Genomic DNA, 21407 nt, shown 5'->3' with positions numbered 1-21407 from the left:
TGTGTGTGTGTGTATCTATGCATACATATATCTCACACTGAGGCTGGATTGCTACGGCTAGAAGAAAGTGGGGTGTATGAGGCTTGTCACTCAGTCCACTGGCTCCCCATGAAGGGCTACCTTATTGAGGGGCTAGGGATCAAGAGGGAACAGGAAGTTGGCTGTGTTTGCTGGGGTCTTCCCACTGCTGGACTGAGGGTCCTGGCTGTGTGTCAGGAGGTGTAAGGATTGCCCCATGCTGGAGCTCTGAGAGCAAAGCCGAGATGACTGTGTGGGGGACTAGAGAGGAAGGGGTCTACCACCGGTAGATTTGAGCTGATTGAAGAGAGAACTTTCTGGAGAGGAGAGATGTTAGAGCAGGTAAAGGATGGCCTGGTAGGCAGGAGCCCTGGGAATAGGAGGTCATGGTGCGTGGGATACAGAGGTGGCTTTCAGGGACACATGGTTGTCCCCATCTTTACTGTTCCTGGGAAGCTAGGACCCTATCCCATGTGAGCCCGAGTCCCTGAGTCAGGACCTGTTCTGAAGTGAAGATGTTTGCTTTGAACCTGACCAAGTATCTGGAGACCAATCCTGAGACAGGCCAAATAGGAGAAGGTTCCTTAGTGTTTGGGTCTCTTGTCTGTGACACAAGGGCAATCCCTGCCTCCTGGAGAAATGCTAAGGAAGACATGACTTTACAGGGAAGGGCAGTCTGATATAGGGGTGCTTCAGCAACTCCCTGGTCCTCTGGGTAGGAGTGATGCCTGTGGTGCCCGATGGCCAGTATGGCAACCTAAGGCTGAGTGTCAGTCTGGCATCTGTCTGTCAGTCCAGCATCTGTTTTTGGAGCTACTACAGCTTCTGTCTGAGTCTTAAGGTGGGACAGACCCAGATGAGCATAAGAAATCCTGCTTCAGGTAGAGACGTTCATCAGTTTCCTTCTTGCCCCAGGATACAGCTCCTCTCCTGTCCCCTGAGCTCACACTTCCAAGGACACATGCTAGTTACCATATCTTTGAAAGCCGAACTGCCCAAAGCCTTGGCCCTTGACAGAGCCTTGGTAGATGAAGGTGCCTCCAGAAGATTCTGAGGAGACCTGTAACAGCAGAAATGGGCAGGAGGAGAGAGATGGGGAGAGAGGGAGGCAGGGAGATAGGGAAAGAGGACGAAGGAGGGAAGGAGGGAGAAAGGGGGGCAAGGCATGTTAGAACAATCTGGAACTCCTGCCAGACCAGAGCATAGCTGGCACATGTGTGTCAGTTGGCAGAGCTGGGACGCCTCCTAGAGGTGAGGTGTGGGTGGGGGAATGTGGTTTTTTTTTCTCTTTTCTTTTTCTGGATTTTTGAGACGGATCTCAAGTAACTTTGGCAGGTCTTGAATTTCTATATATTGCCAAAGACAGTCACAAACTCTTGTTCCTTCTTTCTACAACTCCCCAGCGCTGGGAGTTAACGTGTGAGGAGGCACTGCCTGTGCCCTTCGGGTTCTGCTGCTCACACCACGTTGTGCTTCAGTTCCCATTTGTGGAATGTCATGTATCCGGCACTGTGAGGTCCGAGGGACACAGTGGTGTCCCTCAGCTCGGTCTTCAATAGGCTTTGGGCACATGGAGTTGTAAGAGTGAACTGTGATGAAAGCTGACTGGCAGTCTACTGACAGAATTACGAGGGAGACAAGCCTGGCAGAGTGAGCACGTTCTGGAGAGTTTCTGACAGTTCCAGAGGATGTCGGTTACTGAGGTGGTGGCTAGGACATAGCTCATCAGCATCCCTCTGCACCTGACCCTCATGATGTTCCAACAGTTGGCCTATCAGCTTAGCAGCTGGAGTATGTTTTGAGGATGCTGCAGGTGTACCCCCAAAGCCCATGTTCTAGCTCCAGGGGTGCCCTTTGTCTAATGTCTTCATTTGTTCCCTAAGACAGATCCTGGCCTGCTGAAGAAGGGACCCCAATGGTTGCTAGCTGCTCCTGGACTCATAGCTTTATCCTTCCCTTCCCTTGGCCTGCACTCCTCATGCAAAGGATCCCATCTTTGACCTTGTCTACTTGTATCTGCTGGTCCTCCTGGCATGGTTGAACCACTTGTTCCTTCTCGCCCCCTGGCACTATTGAATCAGTTATTCATTCTCAGCTTTTGGACTGATGTTAATACTGGTACCGGATCCCCATGGGATCCACAGACATCCCGAACACATCAGGGAACTACCTGCAGGCTCCATCCCCGGAGAAGCCATGCGGCTTCTCCTTGTGGGTCTACCAAGCAGAATCTCTCAGCCACAGTGCTCTACCAACTAGCCCTGTTCTCAAATTTGCTACCCCAGCCATTAGACCATGTGTTCTTTCCCCATTCTGTCTTTCCTCTAGGGGTCAAAGACAGCGATGCAGGGGCTGTGATAGGTAATTTCATGCTCCATACTCCTTTGTGAAGTCAGAAGGGACCTGCACATGATCATCACTAGGGGTCTACAATGTATATATTTCTCACAAAGACATGCAAGAGATCCCTGCTTCTCTCTTCTGTGTCCTGGACTCCCAAGCTGTGCTGAGTAACCTACAGTTCACATCTCAAACTTGATCACATATCCAGGGAGTCACTGGAGAGTCACCCTCTCCCAGCCCACACCCACGGCACCACGACCTTCCCTCTCATACTCCTGACCCCCGCTTCATATTCTGATTGCGGAGCTCACACATTCCTCTCAGACATGGTGGCCCTTGACTCTGAGTCTTCAAGCCCCTTTGCCCAGGCCATCAGCTGACCAGGACTCCCCAGCTCCTAGTCCTGGTCTCAAGACTCCTCAGGTTTCCAGGCGACCTCAATAGTTCCCACACCCATTGTTCTTTCTCTGCAAGCAATCTGGAAACGGGGTGGGGCGCTAGACCTAGTGAAGAGAAATTCGCCTCACTTACATGGCCATCTAGTGCCCAGTGGTAGTCTTTGAACTTGTTCACAAAGATCTCCACAGGCCCTATGACCTCGTAGACCTGAAGCAGGAGGCGGAAGTCTTCCCTTCTATAATTTCCTGGAGAAAGAAAGGAAAGAAAGTTTCAAATAGGTTGTATTTGAAACTCTACGAAAGTTCTCAAAACCCATATTTGTGGATGTTGTGGGCATGACTGTCTGTGTGACACTTCCGTGTGACACTTCTGTGTGACACTGGGTTAAATGTCTCCTGCACACATGTTGGTGCATGTGCTTGTATGTGGTTGAATGTGAATGTGTGCGGGAATGTGAGGACACATGTTCATAACCGAATAGCTAAGGACTGTGATTCTGTTTTTATATGTATGAACAAAAGTATGTTTTTTTTTTTTTTTTTTTTTGGTGGGACTGGGAAAATGGCTCAGTGAGAAAAGCCACCTGCCTCCAGGTGTAATGACCGAGCTCCATTCCTAAGATCCAGATGGCAGAAGGAGAGACCCTCCCCTCCTGAGAGCTGCCCACTGATGCACACATTGTGTGGCATGTGTACAAGCACATAAACACACACACATATACAACTTAAAGGTTTTAAAAAGGAATATAATTTTATATATTTTGATCTGACCATCAATGCATAGGTACGTTTGTTTACAAGTCCACGAACACAGAACAGCAGACACACTCAGGAGAGTGTGTCTTTTATTAGACCGAATGAGTGACTAGGACTGTGTGTGTGTGGGGGGGGGGGGGGGGTTGATCACACATGGGCTGTGTGTATGCAAATTAATTAATTCATTCATTCAGCAACTCATCTGTCTAGGCAAGAAAACACTTGTTTTATGATTATACAAATGTTGAAGCCTGAATAAACTCTAAAAGCGGATGCTTGAAGAAAAAGAGATCTCTCCTGGTCTTACTAGTTACTATGGTAACCTCTAACGGTGCCCACAAATACACACAGTTTTAAAGTGCCAATAAAAAGGAAATTGCTTCTGCGAATGCTTTTGTGGAATGCATTGTCTTTCCTATGAATATAGTTTTTATTACTTTAAAACTTGGAGGTACAATATATTCTGATGGGTATATTCACTCCTAAACTGGCATTTGTTTTAAAGTCTCATTTGCCATTATTAAAGAGGCCAGAAGGAGCTGCCTTCACGTGGGTGCTGAGAACCAAACATGGGTCTTCTTTAAGAGTAGCGAGGGCTCTTAGCCACCAAGTCATCTCCCCGCCCTTAGATTGGTATTTTTTATCCCGGAGATGTGACATGAAATCGCTTACATTTTATTCTGGGGATATGTTCTGTTTTTAGCTTTTTTAAAATATAAATATCATTCTGAAGTGAACATTTGTTTATACTCTTATATATTTTCTCCATGTCTATTTTATATGGCAAAAATATCTAATGAATATGATAATTTTCAAGAGTCTTGCCCAGTTTTCCCCTGGAACTGTTTAGACTATGGTATGATTTGTCAGTACTGAGCTGGAGTTTGTGAGAAATCACATTTTGTGTTTGCGTTTTCATTCTGATTGTGCTTGTAAAGTATTTTTCTTTAGTCAAATTATTTGTTTTGTTTTATTTATTTATTTGGCTTTTTTGTAGCTTTTTTCCTTTCTTTTTTTATTTTTTGAAACAGAGTCTCACTATTTGCTCTGACTGTCCTGGAACTCACTATGTAGACCAGGCTGGCCTTGAACTCACAGATATCTGCTTGCCTCTGTCTCCTGGGTGCTGGTGTTAATGGTCTGAGCCACCACAGTAGGCCCTTTTCTTTAGTGTATTGACTGCACTTGGGCTGCTGGGAATTCTCTGCTTCTACCTTTGGCTCAGTCTTCAGGGTATTTCTCTTTCCTTTGAGGGAGTTCTTCATATGTCTGAGTTATTATGTTTGCCATTAGTCCACAGGGAGGAGGAGTAGATACTCACTCTTTCCTGACTGACAGGCAAGTCTGAGCCCCACCTGACCCTATGATGCAGTGATCTGATTCATCCCAGTTGAGGTGTATAACTGTCACCCTTGCACCTGCCCTGCTTTCTCTCAGAGACATGGTTTCCTCCTTACCTGTCAAATGCAGTTCCACCCCACTGAGGTCGAGCATGGAGGCGTTAACCTTGCTGTTGGCTACCTGGAAACTGGTGATTCTAAGCACGGCTGACTGCTTCTTCCCCTGGTATTCATAGGCCCCTCTCCACATAGAATTCTTGGCGAAAACATCCCCTGGAACTGGAAGGATCAAGGAACATGTGAGTTAGACTTTGGATGTTGCTGGGGCAGCCAGGGACAGACAACCTGATGACTGATTATAGATGAAGACTTGTGTCTGATGTGGTGACGGTAAGCTGCTCTGGTGGCTTTGTGGTCCTCTTGTGTCTTAGAGTACTGTGGAGGGAACAAAACCGGCATATTGAAGGGACATCTGTATGTCCACGTTCACTGCAAACATACACAGCAGCCAAATCATGTCAACCGCAATGTCCGTGGGTAGATGGATAAAGAAAAGGGACTAAACTATGAAATACCATTCATCCCTAAAAAAGGAAAATCCTTTCATTTGTGATAACATGAATTTGGGGGATGTGATGCTACATGAAATAAGCCAGAAATAGAAAGATTATTGTGAGGTATCATTTACAGACCAAGCTAAAATGTCAAACTTTAGAAGCAGGGAGTGGAGAGAAGAGGGATTGGGGGTGTAGACACATGGTCAAAGGAGACGCAGTTCCAGCCAGGCAGGAGAGACGTTAGACATTGGTAATCTACTGCCCAGTGTCCCGACTATGGTCAATATACTGTATATTTTAAATATGCTTTAAAAGTATATTTTAAATGTTCTAAATGAGGGGATGTGCGTTAATTAGCTTCATATAATTATATGAGAACATATATGCAAAGCGTAACTTCATACTGTGTTTCATATACATGTGCTTAAGAATAAAATGTAAATATATTTGCTCACATGTGGGTAATAGCTGTTAAGTCGATGGTAACTAAGGAACCTCTCAGAACCACAGAGGTTAGGTACAGGGAAGGGACAAGAACTTGGGGACAGAGCTCTGTAGGAAAGAAAAGTAGAATAGATAGTTATGGATGTATGAGGCTTTGGAATGGGAGAATCAAGTGGGTGAGAGAAGAGGGGATAAGGGAGGAAATACAGGGAGAGAGAGCTAAAATTAAGGGCCATCTGAGGGGTAGCGTGGAAACCTAATACGGAAGAACCTTCCAAAATACATACATATATGAAAGCAATCTAAATGAATTTGCCCAATAATGGGGGAAGACAGAGTCCCAAGTGGACATCTCTTGTCACCAAATGAAGCTTGCAATACCGGGAGTTGTCAGCCAGAGGGGTCTCATTGGGGTCCTTAAATAACCCAAGCTTTTGCCAAGAGGTTGCATTCCAAAAACTGATGGCAAACTACCATTGCTGAAGCGAATACCTCCACAACTCATTGAACATAGAATAGTCAGGCTGGTGCCTACGTAGAACCTTCATCCATGTGTGCTGGCTTCATCAAGTATCAGAGACCTGTGTCCTCACTTGTGGGCTGCAGCTCCATTCTGCAAGTGGGGCCATTCCACTTCCTCATCAAGGTCACTTTAGGTCTTAAACGCTACAACTTTTCAATGCCCCAATACTGCAAATCACATATACAATGTGAGTGTATAGAGGCTCCTCGCTCCTGTTCCCTGGCAAGTGTGGCTACCAAACCATTCATCTTTATAGCAACTTTCTTAGGCAGTGGTTCTCAACCTGTGGGTCATGACTGCTTTGGGGGTTGCATATCAGATATCCTGCATATCAGATATTTACATTACCATTCATAACAGTAGCAAAATTACAGTTATGAAGTAGCAATGATATTATTTCATGGTTGAGGGTCATCACAACATGAGGAACTGAATTGAGGGGTCACAGCATTAGGAAGGTTGAGAACCACTGCTCTATGGCAAGATTTTCCCTTCCTATTACCTAACAACAGTATTTAATTGACACTTAAGATGTGAAGGTCCGTTGTCACCAAAATGGCCAGTAAACTGAATCTACAGAACTTTAACATATGTGCCATGGTACATGACTGTCTGGATCTGGAAGGTTCCCCCAGAAGTCCACTAGTAAAGCTTAGTTCCCAGCTTGGCACTCTTGAGAGGTGGAAGGTGGAGGGTGGGTGGTGGAAACCTTAGGAGTTGGGGCAGGAGGTTTTAGGTCAGTAGGGCACGCCACTGAAGGGAATTGTGGGGCCCCAGCCACTTTGTCTTCCCATTTCTCTCACACGCAACTGTGAGGTGAGTGGCCTTTCTCCACAATTTGTTCCCACCATGCCATTTACTACCCCCTCACCAGCCTCACAGCCAACCAGTCCTGGATTAATCACCAGAACTGTGAACTAAAATAAACATTTTGGGGCTGGAGAGATGGCTCAGTGGTTAAGAGCACTGACTGCACTTCCAGAGGTTCAAATCCCAGAAACCAAATGGTGGCTCACAACCATCTATAATGAGATCTGATGCCCTCTTCTGGTGTGTCTGAAGACAGCTACAGTGTACTCATATATAATAAATAAATAAATCTTAAAAAATAAAGATAAACACTTTGTCTTCCTAATTGGATTGGATACGGTCTTTGTTACAGCAGTGGAAAGTTAAAAAGCATGGTAATAAAAGTAGAAGGTCCAACATAGGACATCAGAGTTTGTAGTAATTTTGCATTGGCCAAGCTGCACCTGTGATTGTGTCCAGTTCTGGATGTGACATTCTTAAAGACACAGTGTCTATGTTGAAGAGGTCCCAGTGATGAGGAAGCTCCCTGAGAAGGACCAGAGTCTCTGGGTTTGTGAACACACACTGGCGGGTGCTATGCCAGGAAGGGCTGCAGTACCCAGTGATTCCAGAGCTCAGGGCCCCAGTCACTTTTCTAAGGGCCTGGGCTATCTCTTCTGCTGAAGCTTCTTGTTAAGGTTCATTTCCTCCTAAAGTTGACATGTCTTAGGAGTTGTTAGGGAATTATCTTGGTGTCTGTGGAGGGTCTCCATTCCTTCCTGCTGGGCATGGGACCTGTGTGCTCGAAACTGGCTAACTGCATGGCAGAGGCAGCACCAATTTCGTGAGCCAGCAATCTGGACTCTGCCTACCTGAGGCTTGGGTGAGCAGAGGCTCCCGGGCAGTGTTGATGGGTCTCCCGCTGGGCCGGACCTCTGCTGGGAAAGGCAAGAGGGAAGAAATAGGGTCAGCCTCTGCTTCACAGTTTGGAGGGAGAACGATGACGGCCACCTGCCTGAAGTTAGGTGAACATGTTCTCTGAGTGTATAGAAGACAGTTGGCAGAGAAAGACTAGAATCCTTCCTCTGCCTGGGCTTCACACACCCGAAAAAGCATGGTGAGGAAGAACCTTGCTTCACTATAAACACAGGAGAGGCCGGTGCTGTGTAAATGACCTACCATGGTGCTGCTGGCCAGGGCTTTGGGACTTTTCTCTCAGCTCACTAGCCCACTCACAGCCGGGCAGGACTTTCTCTTCCTTCCTAAAATGTCTTTAGTCCCACCATCCCCTTCACCCTCCGTCACGAGCCTGGAGACTCTGGCAAGTGTCCCCCGGGGAACAGATCACTTCTGTAACATGGTAATGTGCCTTGCTGTGAACTCCTTTAGGACAGACAAGCACCCCATGCCCAGAACAGGCCTGGCAGAGTGATAGTAAGACTATCAGGAGGAGAGGATAAAGTCAGGCACTCTTCAGGCCTGCTAGGAGGAACTGAGCGGACGGTGTGGCTTGCTTAAGTGAAGGGGACAGTGTGTGTTTGCTTAAGTGAAGGCAGGCAGTGGGGTCAACATGAACTTGTGTGAGCTGTTCAGAAGTGGTCTCCTGTCTCAGCCACACTTCAGTTGGAAGCTTTGTCTTTCTCCTGGTCCTATTCAGTGCCTGTCAACCCCTTCCTCCATGGCTTCAGCCCTAGAAAGGGCTCGCTCACCCAGGCAGATGGGCGGTTTGCCTGTCCAGCTGCCGTCAGCTTTGCAGGTACGGTGCTCAGAGCCACCCCTGAGGGAGAAGCCCTCCTGGCAGGAGTAGATGAGTGTGTAACCCATGGACGGCAGGTCCAGGGCCCCGACGTTGGCATGTGTGGGTGTCTCTGGTTGCTTGCAGTGGTGGGCTGAGTGATAAGAGCAAAGACAAAGTTAGGCCTGAGAAGCCCGGGATTTGAAGATGCAGCAGACACATCTGAGGGGCCTCTCCCCCTCCCCCATCCATGTTCCTATGTAGAACCCTGTTCCTTTCCATCTCTGCTCTTTCATGCCTGGCTCCCCCTCCTTCACTTCTTTGCAAGCTCACATTCAAGGTCTTTAGGAATATTTTAGCATGATGGCTTAGCCAGTCAAGGGGAATCTCATCTGCAATACCAAGAAAATGAGTCTAATGTCTGTGATGTTTCCATGACCCTACCCCTCTATAGTTCTTAGTTCTCGCTGGCTCTGGATTACTTATTCTTTGCTAAGGTATAGGGATGACCTTCAAATTCCAAAAAGACTTTTGTGTAGAAAGGTCTGTGATGCCCTAAGAGGCAAGTATTACAAAGAGATCAACACTGGTCCTGATGGAAACTCATCCCAGCACTCCATCCTGGGCTGGTGGATGAAGTGTGGGGTCAGGTGGGGTGGCACTCACGGACACAGTCAGGTGGGGTTCCACTCCAGGTCAGGTTGGGAAGGCAGGTCCTGGTGGTGGATCCCTGAAGCAGGTAACCTTTCTGACAACGGAATAGCACCGTGCTCCCAACCTGCCACAAGGACAGAAGTGTCCCATGTCACCTTCCACCTAGCAGTGTCTCACTGTCACATACTTACTAGGGGAGAACTCCAACTCAGGCTGTTGCCTCTGTTGGCACCATGAGGCTTCTCTCTCTAGCTGAGTCCTAATCGGTCCTTTGGGACCAACTGAAAGTATGCCTTGTGACCAGATCAGTGCCCTTACTGGGCATATCACACAGTTAGGGCAAGCATTTTCTCCTTGAATGGAACCCTGAACCCCAGTCTCCCTGAGCACACAGAATGACACTGGAAATCTGTGACATTCAAGTGTGTGACCGTTTCTGTGTCCCTTTCTTCTGTTCTAAGGATTGGAGACCTGTCTACTTTATAGGTGTGAAGAATCTGTGTTTTGGAAAACTCAGACGGAATTGTTGCCTTCTCTTGTTTGGCTGTGTCCTCATCTCTATCCTTTAAGAGTCACTGGCTTCTTCTGTCTACTTGGCTTAATAGACAGGTCAGTTTCCCACAATGCATTTCAGACTGAATCTCCCAGCTCCAACGTTCATGGGTCCTTATACCAACAAAGTCCGATTCAGACTCAAAGCATTACTCTTCGTTACACAGGTTTCTGCCACACCCACCTGTTCTCTCAGCCTTCCTCATTTGGTTCTACAGATTGGGCACCTTTCTCTGCCTAGTTGGCCAAATCAAAATCCTCAAGCTAATTCCAATTCCACCCTTGTCCCCCAATCCTACCATGGGGCCTCTTGGCTCTAGGGAATCACTAGGAGAGCACAATGCATCCTGAAGGCTCTGCTTCCCCTGCAATGCTGCCCCCTCTTTCCGCTCAGTCATGACAGCAGGGGTCTCCTCGTCTGCATCCTTCATGCTTCTGTTTCGAACCACTGTGTTTTCTGTCCTTGACTCAGCAGCCCGAGTGGCATTTGAAATAGTGGATCAGAGTCACTGCCTTCAAGGGCAGAATAAAATCCAGGACACACACACATGTTGGCCTCAGGGCCTGCAGTACACCCATGCCTTTGTCTTTGCAAAAGTTACGATGCAATGCAGCTCCTCCACAAAACCTGGGGACTGGAACACTGGGCCCAGGTGGCTCATCTGTTAGCTCTCTCCCCATCTACTCCTCAGTTCCTCTCTGGTAACTGCTATCTTGAATTTGTGTTTTTAATTTCTTTGCCTTGCAAAAAAAATTCTATCATATGTATTATATAATAAGTGAATGTGTTTTTACTGTTTTAATATTCATAGCATCTTTATCCTTCAATAGCATTTTTCTATGATATCCCATGTCATATAGATCTGGGGCTCATTCATATTCCAGGCTGTATTCATTCTGAGAGCACAACACACTTGTGTGCCTTGGTGACAGGTACAAGAGTGTTTCTGGGGGATGTTTCGTGAGCAGAACTTTTGAGCCATGGACTATGTGTAACCTTCCCAGCCAGCATCAAAATCCTTTTAGACCTAGCTTAGGTCTCCATCTCCTCTCTCCTCCTGCAGTACTGCAGCCCACCCTGGCTGACCTGTCACCTAAGCCCTGCTCAGCCATTCCCTGCCTCAGTGCTTCTGTATAGGGGATATTTACTCCATCAGAAATGTGGCCCTGTCCTGAATTGGGTGGGCTTTCAAGGGCTCTTCCCTGACTCCCATTTCTGAGACAGTATCCCACCCCTCTCATACCCTTCCACATGACACCATGTGGCATGTGGCATTCTGTGTTCTTAGAAGTGATCTAGTTTGCTTGGCTGCTGTTGTCAGGCAGGCCCAGCAGAACAGAGCCCAAGACACTTATCCTATCTCTTCTGAATGAATAGCTCATGTTTCTCTCTCTCTCTCTCTCTCTCTCTCTCTCTCTCTCTCTCTCTCTCTATCAGTTGACCAGGTCCCAGCCTATAGTTCAGCAGCCATCTTGGGCCTCAGCTTACTGTCTGATCTGAGTGTACCCTGTCCTCACTGCTTCCCTTGCTCTGCTCAGTGTCACTCAGGCTGCCTAGGGCTCATTCTGAAGCAGATGTGCAAGACCTACCTAAAGATGGAAGACCCTCTGGCTGCTGCCTCACGCCTAGCCCTGGTTGGCTTCTACTGCTCCCAGTGAGCCCCGTCTGTGGCTAGAGTGAGGGTGTCTTGCTTATTTTGGTATTTTGATCTCCACAAACATTCTGCTCCAACTCTGGGGTTCCTGGGAACTGTTCATGGCTCTACCCACAGCCATGATCCATGTCAGCCTGGCTGATGGACGCCAGCATCTTCTGTTTCTGAAGGACGCTCCTCGGGACACTTCCTTACTCCCCTTCCGAGCTCTCCTACTCCCCGTGTGCTGCTCCGGGGGGCCTCTGGTGCTGACGGTGACAGGGAAAGGCAGAAGACAGGAAGGCTGCTTTGAGCTCATTACCTGGTAGCCCTGGGAGCTGTTCTGTATCCCGAACTGTGGCATGCCGGGATCTGCACACGTGGTCAGCGTGGGATCTGGATGACACAGAAACAGATCACAGGGTCACTGGCGCATTCATTGCCCAGCTTCTTCTGATCTGGAGGCCAAGAGAAGCAGCACAGCTGCCTCCTGACCCTGCCTCTCCTGACCCCACCTTCTGGGCTTTCCGCTTGTCTCAGAGGCCCAAGCAGACCTTGCATTCTCCAGTAAATTAGCTCTTGCTGTCCCACACTCTGTCTTAAGAAGCACAGAAAAGAACCCTGTTTCCACCACAAATGAGACCATGAAGATGGGGAAGCAGACCCATCACTCACCCCCATCACAGCTGCCCACCAGCCAGGCCGCTGCCCCCAGCCCCTCTCACCTATGCAGCTGGGCTGTGTGCCACTCCACATCCCGTCCGACTGGCAGAACCTCCGTGGGGAGCCCACGAGCACCAGAGGAGCTTGGCAGGAGAAGGACACAGATGACCTGTAGGAGAAACCTCGGTCCTCTCTCCTCCCTCGAGGCGGGACCCCTGGGTCTCCACAGAACACGGCTGGAAAGAGAGAGACAAAGGTTGGCCCAGGATGCTTTCGTGAACCTAGTTTTCTTCACCCCCTTCTCCTGTTTAGCCTTTTCCTTCCTTCTTTCTTTCTCTCTCTCTCTCTCTCTCTCTCTCTCTCTCTCTCTCTCTCTCTCTTTTTCCCCCTGTTTTCCTCTGGGTACACTTGAACCCTGGAACCAGGGGCATGCTGGGTAAGTGCTCTTACTCAGGTAAGAGGACCTGAGTTTTGTTCCCAGGTCAGGTGGTTCAGAATCACTGGCAACTCCAGCTCCAAGGGGGCCAGTGTCCTCTTCTAGCCTCCACAGGTACCTGGTTTTATGTGTGTGCATGCATGTGTGTGTGTGCACATACACTTGTGTGAGCACACACACACAAACACACACTTGTGCACACACACATGCATTGGTAAAAATATTTTAAAAGCCATTAAAAATGACGGCGCACCGATCAGTATATAATGGATTGTCAGACATGGGTGCTTGGAAAGCTCTTGGTGGCTTGTCAACAAATACAGGTCATGAAATAATGTGTCAAGATCCAATGCCATTTCAAAGAACTTGAACATATATCATTATTACTATGGTCATCTCTGGGAAATTTTATTTTTTCCTTCATGTTTTTAATAGAGTAAATCAATCTCTCTCTCTCTCTCTCTCTCTCTCTCTCTCTCTCTCTCTCTCTCTTTCTCTCCCTCTGTGTGTGCACATGCACATGTGCATGCATGTCTTCAGGTGTGTGTGTGTAAGCCAGGGGACAACCCCAGCTGTCATTCGTTGGTACTGTCCACATTATTTTTTGAGTCAGGGTCTGTCTGCCTCCCCAGTACTGAAATTACAAGTGTATTGTGCCATACTCAACCTTTTGTTAAAAATGTGGGTTCTGGGAGGTGGGGGTGCCAGGCTTTTGAGGTACCTGCTTTGCTGATTGGTTCATCTCCCCAGCTGCTGTACATTTTCGTTTGCTTGTTTTGGTTTGCAATGACCGAAATTCACTGTTGTTTTGTGTGTGCTGGGGAGGGAACCCAGAATGTCATCCACACTACGCATGCACTTCACCCTCAGCCTTCATACTGACTATACACAGGCAAGGTTGATTTTTGTTTCAGGAGGAAAAGCAGAGTTGAGTCCAGACAACTCGGAGGCTGTGACCTGGTACATGTGCCCCTGGTGACCCTGGTACCCCTAGTACCCCTGGTGCCCCCGGTGCCCCTGGTATGGCGAGAACACCAGAGGTGTTGACTATAAGCAAAGTCCGTTTTTTTTTTAATTTTGTTTTTTGGTTTTGGTTTTTTCCTGAGATACTGATCCTAAGTGTGGTGGAAATTCCCAAAATAAAGCCGACTTCCTTGGGTATCTAACAGTGGCCAAGCTGTGTAGATTATTTCCAAGGGATAACAGTAAGAAGAAAACTGGTAAACCCTACCGTTGTGTGCAACATGAAAACAGAGTGAACTTTCGAGAGCCCACCCACGGGGTGCATCTAGAATCCTTCAGCCCACTTCTCTGGGAACCCAGGAAACCTGAGTCCTGGAATGGACCATCAGGGCTCATCAGAACACAACTGATACCGGATAGCCTCTAAACAGAAAGCCCTCAGACATCTTTCCATGAAGAGACATTTGTCTGACATGAGATAGCCTCACATACACCTCACTCTGTTACTGATCCCTTCAGGTCCAGAGACACTGCTATTATCTCTGACTTCATTTCCTTCCACTGTGACTTCAGACAGTGTCCAAATTCAGGCCTCCATAAAAATATTCTCAATGTCTTCCTTTAAATTTCCTTCCTAGTTTTATGGGATTTTGAGAAATAGCTCTGCTTCAGGGAGAAAGCTGATGATTCTATGCTTTCCATAGAGAGCGCTGGTAGATGTGTGTGTGAGAGCGCGCATGCGCAAGGGGGAAATGCAAGCCCTGGAGGACGTGCCTAGCCCTTGGGAGTCACTTACGGAAGCACTGGGGCAGCTCTCCGGTCCAGGATCCATTTCCCTCGCAGGTGAGCACAGCAGGCAGGGAGAGCTGGTACCCCTCCAGGCAGGCATAACTCACGCTAGAGCCCCACATGAAGTCAGACCCCACCACTTTTCCATTAGGGATGAGCTGAGGAGGTTTGCACATGATAGCTGTGGGGAGACCAGAGGAGGCTGAGTTCTGAGGCTGTCCCGAGGAAACAAGCCCAGTTACTACTGTTATCAGTATCACCAGCTACCCTGCAGCAGCTTGTCTGGGCCAAGCAGAAAGGATCTGAGGCAGTTCCGATATTTTACTTTACGTGGATCTCACGTATAACGTTTCTGTTCCCCCTGTCACACAGCCCTTGAGGATGCTTGAGGCTCAGATCTTTCCTCAGGACTTCCCAACTTTCTGACAATCTGTGCAGGACCAGTCTTCACTTTGCACACCCTTTTTGGGATCCCACGCCCCCCTGCTCTCCTGGATGTTCAAGGCCGATGCCTACGCGTGTCTCTTCTTTGGCCCCCATCTGCATCCTCAACCTCAGACATACCTTTGCACACGGGCTTGGTACCGTTCCAGGTTCGGTCCTTGGTGCAGCTCAGCACAGACACTCTGTGTGATTCCATCACATAGCCAGGGACACACTGGTACGTCACAGTTTTGTTGTACCTGAAGTCATTGCCAATCCGGATGCCATTGGCTGGAATCCCGGGGTCACCACAGTTTATGACTAGAGTAAAAAAGACACAATGCTTGTCACTCCTAGGCCAGGCCTTGTCTCCTCAACACCTCAATCCCTCTCCATCACTCCTACACTCACCCGAGGAGGAGCCATCAGACCAGCCAAGCAATGGGCACCACTGGGCACAGCCAAATTTCCTTGCAACAGCCGACCCACAGACCCACCCTTCATGCCTATACCATGTGTGCCATCCAGCTACACTATGGCCTCCCTTCTTATTGAAACCCACTCCTCTGAGAAGAAGGACCACACAACTTTTTTTTTTTCCTAAAGTAGGTGAGATCTTGGGCAAGAAGAGTTTCTAGACTGAAGAACTTAAGCTGTGTTTGTAAATGGATCAAAAAGACAGCTTGCCCTGGGATGCAACATCTCCCATGACAGTCTTTCTGGGAGGCTTTTTTTTCCTGCCCAGAAGCAAGGTTTTAAGAACTATGCAAAAATCAAGTTCCTGTTAGGAGCCACGATATGACTGGTGACCTATGAACTTAATGTGGAATTCCAGGTGCAGCCTGAGGTCACAGAGTTGACTCTGAAAGGAGGAAATCTCAGAGTTACTCAGTCCATCTCTTCCCTCTGTCTGGGTACCTCAATATCTGGCTTTCTAAAGAAAAGGGTCTGGGATACCCTGAGAGGGGTGAGGGAGGGGAGCTAGGCAGATGCAATGCTCAGAAGCTGGGTTGGGGGTGCAAATGTGTCTGAGGTAGGAAAAGAAGTAAATATGGTAAGCGGTGTCAGCTTCAAAATGGACAGAGTATGACAGGGCCCTGACTCTGAAAAAAGGAAAGAGAAAGCCTGAGATGAGCCAGAGCCAGGATGATGGCTGGTGTATTGTATCAGGCCCTGTGAACCTCAGCTGTCATCTGTAAAAAGTGGGGCCCCCAGCTACTGTGTCCCTGCTCACACTATCCTGGTGTATGCCTGCACCAGCATCTTTTACTATGCTCACTCACCCTGTTTACAACACCCGCTCCTCAGAGAGTAAGTACGCACAGATACCTCACAGGGTTGTAGTGAGATTCTGGTGGCATGTACATGGGAAAGGAAGCACTTAGCTCCATGGTTGCCGTGTAGAACATGCTCAGCACACAGAGGCTATTCAAATGGTTCCACTGTAATTATTTTCTCCAGACACCCAGTGACAGCTGACTCAGCAGGGAGGGGCTGGTTGGTCTGAGCTGCCATTTGCAACAGAGTCCAGGGGGCTTGTCTCTTACCCGTGCACTCAGGGTCACTGCCTGTCCAGGTGCCGTTGACAGAGCAGTGTCGGCTGAGCAGGCCTGTTGCGTAGTAGCCTTCGCGACACTCATAGACAATGGAACTGGAGAACACCAGACCGTCGCTGAACACCACTTGGGCATTGCTTGGAGTTCCGGGGTTCCCGCATGAGATCACTGGGAGAGCAGAAGAGCACTTTATTCCCCAGAACCCAAACTGTCGAGCTGAAGAACCACAGAACCCTAAAGACGGAGGTACACCTCATGCTGCTGTTGTATTGTCTCACTCATAGGAAGGGACAGGCCTGTATGAGATTTTTCTAGTGAAATTATTTAATTTGTGTGTGTGTGTGTGTGCATGCTGGTGTCTGTGCAAGCCTGTGTGTGGAGGCAAAGGGTTGGTATCAGGGCTCTTCCTCCATCACTCTCCACCTTATTTTTTTTTTTTTTTTTTTTTTTTTTGATACAAGGTCTCTCACTGAATCGTCAGTTTGGCTAGGCTGGCTGGCCAATGAGATCCAAGGACTTGCCTGCCTCTGCTTTCTCCTTCCACAGCACTGAGGTTGTAACCCAAGTCACCATGCCTGTGGCTTGGTGAATATGCTTTGAATATGCTTGGCCCAGGGAGTGGCACTATTAGGAAGTGTGGCCTTGTTGGAGGAAGTGTGTCACTGTGGGAGTGGGCTTTGAGACCTTCCTCCTAGCTGCCTGGAATCCAGTAGTCTTCTGTTTGCTTTCAGAACAAGATGTAGAACTCTCAGCTCCTCCAGCACCATGCCTGCCTAGATGCTGCCATGTTTCCCACCATGGTGGTAGTGGACTGAACCTCTGAACTGTAAGCCAGTCCCAATTAAATGTTGTCCTTTATATGAGTTGCCTTGGTCATGGTGTCTGTTCACAGCAATGGAAACCCTAAGTGAAATAGCTGCTTTTATGCAGATGCTGAGGACCTGAGTACAGGCCTCATGCTTGCCCAGCAGGCACCTTACAGACCAAGCCACCTTCCCAGCCCTGATACTAACTGCACGTTCCTGCCATCTGTGATAATACTTACATCAGGCTCCTTCTAGCACTTCTCCAGGATGCCGCTAACGGGACTCTTGATCTGGGTGCTCTCTTATTTTTAAATTTTATTTCTTATTGAAAATGAAGTTATTTTTGTACAATATATTCTTTTTTAAAAAAGCCATCTTTTAATTTTTTTTTATGTATGAGTCCTCTGCTGCATATATACCTGCATGCCAGAAGAGGGTGTCAGATCTCTTTATAGATGGTCATGAGCCACCATGTGGTTGCTGGGAATTGAACTCAGGACTTCTGGATGAACAGCCAGTGCTCTTAACAGCTGAGTCATCTCAAGGGCCCTGTATAACATATATTCTGATCACAGTTTCTCTTTCCTCATCTCCTCCCAGATCTTTCCTGACACCATCCCAACTCCTCCCTCCCCCTGCCACCCCCCTCTTTCTCTCATTGATCTGTTTGTTTCTCTGGTCTTTGGCTTCCACTGAAAGGGGAGTTTAAGGCAGGAGAGAAAGGAGCTAGAATCTGAAATTGAGCCACCACAGCCCCAGCCCTCTGCAGCAGATAACGGCTGAGCAGGTGATACGTTTCATGAAGAAAGGTTTGCACAATACCAGACTCCCCACCCCTATTTTTTAAAAAAATATAGGAATAAGAATAACAAGTTTGTGTCCTAGCATTCTTCAAAGGTGAGTTTATGTAGGAACATTTGACCTCCTGGACTTAAATGTATTTAGCGTGTTAGCAGCCACCGCTCTTCTTCTTCCTGTTGACATTGAAGTTGTCACATTTGGCTGAGGGGAGCCTCTTCAGGATGTCAGTTTCTTTCACACAATCCTATTTAACTTTGGGGGTGTTCCTTGCTGGAGAGATGGAATATTTCAGGTTTATCTTGATATTCACTAACCCTGCTCTGTAACAATTGCTCCAAAGACCCTGGCTTCTCTGAGGGTTCTCACTGTGGCTGAGCAGCCATGGATTCTAGATGGTTGGGTTGTATACACAACTTTTCGAATTGAAAATACATACGTCAAGAGAGTATAGTGATACTGCCAGTCCGACTTGGGGGTTAAGGGTTTGCCTTAACTTCTTGTAAGATGAAGTTTTTAAGAATCCTCTGTGTGTGTGGCATATGTGCACACAGATGCATGTGTCCCTGTATACCTGCAGAGGCCAGAGGACAATGCTGGGTGTCCTGCTCTATCATTCTCTGCCTTATTTCTTTGCGACAGGCTCTCTCACTGAACCTGGAGCTAAGGTGGTAGCCAGCAAGTAATAGAAATCTTCCTTTCTCTGCCCCCTGAAACACTGGAGTTATAGGTGGATGGCCACAGTCGTCTCTATTTTTTAATTGTAGGTGCAGGGAATTTGAACTCAGCTCCTTATATTTGTGCCACAAGCACTCCTACCTCTGGAGTCACCTCATTGGCCCCTACTTCTTTATTTTTATGTGCTGAAAAATCTTGGCTCTTGATGACAGTAAATAATTACTTATCAGCTTTATCTATCTATATTACGTTTCTGTGGCTTTGGAATAATAATACCCACACTGTTTCTGCTGGGAGCCAGTCGGCCTCAGGCTTTCCCGAGGCTCTGATGTATGGAGAAGGAACACAGTTCCCTGTATAAATCTGGGACTATGCTTGGCCAGGCCTGAAATGGCCTGGGCCAGAACTTGGGGGAGCTGTGACTTCATCCTGTGAACTCAGCTCTTCTCTCTAAGGGCATATGTTTATCAGTCCCAAGGCCACTGACCGCTACTCTGTGACACACGTGAGATATTCTGTGTTCCCTTTGTGTGTATTGTTTGATTAGCTTCCCACTGAAAACTGTATATAAGATGCCCTACTTCTTAATAAACTTGCTTGATAGAAGACACAGCTTGACATAACATGTAAAGCCTCCTGACCCCAAAATGCCTATCTTATTTATTTTCTGACTCTTTTGTCTTTCCTCTCAGGGACTTGTCACTGAAGAACCACTTGCTGATCCACATCAGTTTCTGATACCCTGATAGCTGAAAACAGTTTGAGGGTTCTTTGTGGTTCTCTTTGTCTTCAGGATATAAAACCCTGGCCAAATCCCACTTGGGCAGATAGTTGAAATAATTTTCTGAATTATGAATTCACCAAGTTGATATGTAGTTAGGGTCATTTGTGCCCTGCCAGGATTTTTATATAGACAGTGTATAATTCTAATAGCTAATTTGATTTTGTAATGATGAATGATATGTCTGCAGCCCCAGAGTAAAGTCTACACGTAATTTTTGTACTGCTAGCACAGCAGACAGGCCCTGTGTTTCCTTCATCCGATGAATCTTTGTGCTGTCGAGCTTGAGACACAGTGAACAAGTTATGTTCCCTGAACTTCAGGAGCTTAAGTCTGTTCTTTTGGGGGTGGTGCTGTAGGTGTGCAAGGCAGGCTCGCGATGTGCAAGTGTCTGCACACAAGCACACGCAGAGGCTGGAGGAGGATGCTGGCTGTTTATCACTTTCTACTTCTCTGCTTTGAGACAGGGTCTCTCTGAACTTGCTGTTTTCATGCAGCTTGATGAGAGAGAGCATTGGGCTCTTGAGATCCACCTGTCTCCATTCCCAATGCTGTGGTTACAGGCACTCAAAGCCGTGCCTGGCTTCTTACATGGGTGCTGGGATTTGAACTCATGTACTCATGCTTGGAGAGCATGTACTCTTCTTACCCACTGAACTACCTGCCCCTGGGCCTCAAGTCTGTTCTTAAGAAATCCACATATTAAACATGAATTAAAATAATAGCATTGAGTGTATCAGGAAGAAAGCACCAAAAACAGAGCAGTTGGGGAGGGGGGTCTAAAATCGGAATTTGAGGAGAATCTCAATGGTGACACCCCCAACATTCATTTCCAGCCCAAACTGTTGTCAAATTTCTGACCAGACCCCTGTTGATATGGCTGACCCCATCCTAGGATCTGAGTGTCATCAAAAGAGCTTCGACCCATTGGGGTGTTTAAGAAAACACTAAATTTTTCCCTGCAGTGCACTTTCCTGGCATCCCACGTCTCTCTTGATATAACTGAAAAATCAATGGAATCCAAATAACACCCCAAGAAAGGAGACCTGGGCGTGTCACCTAGCTCTTCAGGAACACTCCATCTCGGCTTCCAGCTCCTGCTGTCTGTTACCTCTTCTCTCTTCAGCTTACTCCCCTTGTGCCCAGTTCTCTGGTGACTTTTGATCTGATCCTACTATCTGTGGATTCTGCTATCTTTTCCCTGTCTCTCACTCTACCTATGAACTCACTCTTAGTCAGCTTAGATGCCCAGATTAATCATTAGCCACTGCCCCGCCCCTCTGCCCCGCCCCTCTGCCCCGCCCCCTCTGCTCTATTCCTTCTGCCCCGCCCCTCTGCCCCGGCCCCTCTGCTCTATTCCTTCTGCCCCGCCCCCTCTGCTCTATTCCTTCTGCCCCGCCCCTCTGCCCCGCCCCCTCTGCTCTATTCCTTCTGCCCCGCCCATTTGCCACAATCTGCCAACCACTGTCTTTACTGTCTGGGGAAGCCTCACTCTTGACTCCACGTGGGAAGGCCGAGGTCGGACGGACAGTCCGGGGCTGACTGCTTCCTCATTTTATGACTGACCCTTCTCTCTGCAGGAGTTCTCAGCACTGCTTGGCAGTGGCCCTTACCCACTCCCACTTTCCTACATAGTTAATTTACCTCATCTCCTCAATTTTCTTGTTCAACCTCATTCAAAGCTGTTAAAACTCTCTTTCCTAGGATGGTTCAGAGTTTTGCGGGAGAGAGAGAGAGAGAGAGAGAGAGAGAGAGAGAGAGAGAGAGAGAG

At 47.8% G+C, this 21407-nt stretch overlaps 1 protein-coding gene across 1 annotated transcript in view; it reads right to left on the bottom strand.

The window, feature by feature from the left end:
- The window catches only part of Csmd2 (CUB and Sushi multiple domains 2), a 583606-nt gene that overhangs the window by 1690 nt on the left and 560509 nt on the right, over window positions 1-21407 (bottom strand). The window contains exons 58-68 of the mRNA XM_028759696.1: window positions 16565-16741; window positions 15159-15338; window positions 14602-14775; window positions 12469-12642; window positions 12066-12139; window positions 9570-9681; window positions 8878-9057; window positions 8041-8103; window positions 4973-5134; window positions 2893-3005; window positions 991-1078 (exon numbers count right to left, since the gene is read on the bottom strand). Coding sequence (XP_028615529.1) covers window positions 991-1078; window positions 2893-3005; window positions 4973-5134; window positions 8041-8103; window positions 8878-9057; window positions 9570-9681; window positions 12066-12139; window positions 12469-12642; window positions 14602-14775; window positions 15159-15338; window positions 16565-16741 — 1497 coding nt within the window. The remainder of the gene's footprint in view (window positions 1-990; window positions 1079-2892; window positions 3006-4972; window positions 5135-8040; window positions 8104-8877; window positions 9058-9569; window positions 9682-12065; window positions 12140-12468; window positions 12643-14601; window positions 14776-15158; window positions 15339-16564; window positions 16742-21407) is intronic.

The sequence above is a fragment of the Grammomys surdaster genome, unplaced genomic scaffold, assembly GCF_004785775.1.
Source record: "Grammomys surdaster isolate TR1022 unplaced genomic scaffold, NIH_TR_1.0 126313, whole genome shotgun sequence".
Lineage (NCBI taxonomy): Eukaryota > Metazoa > Chordata > Mammalia > Rodentia > Muridae > Grammomys > Grammomys surdaster.
Note: the sequence above shows the minus strand (reverse complement) of the source record. Positions and strands in the feature narration are given on the sequence as shown.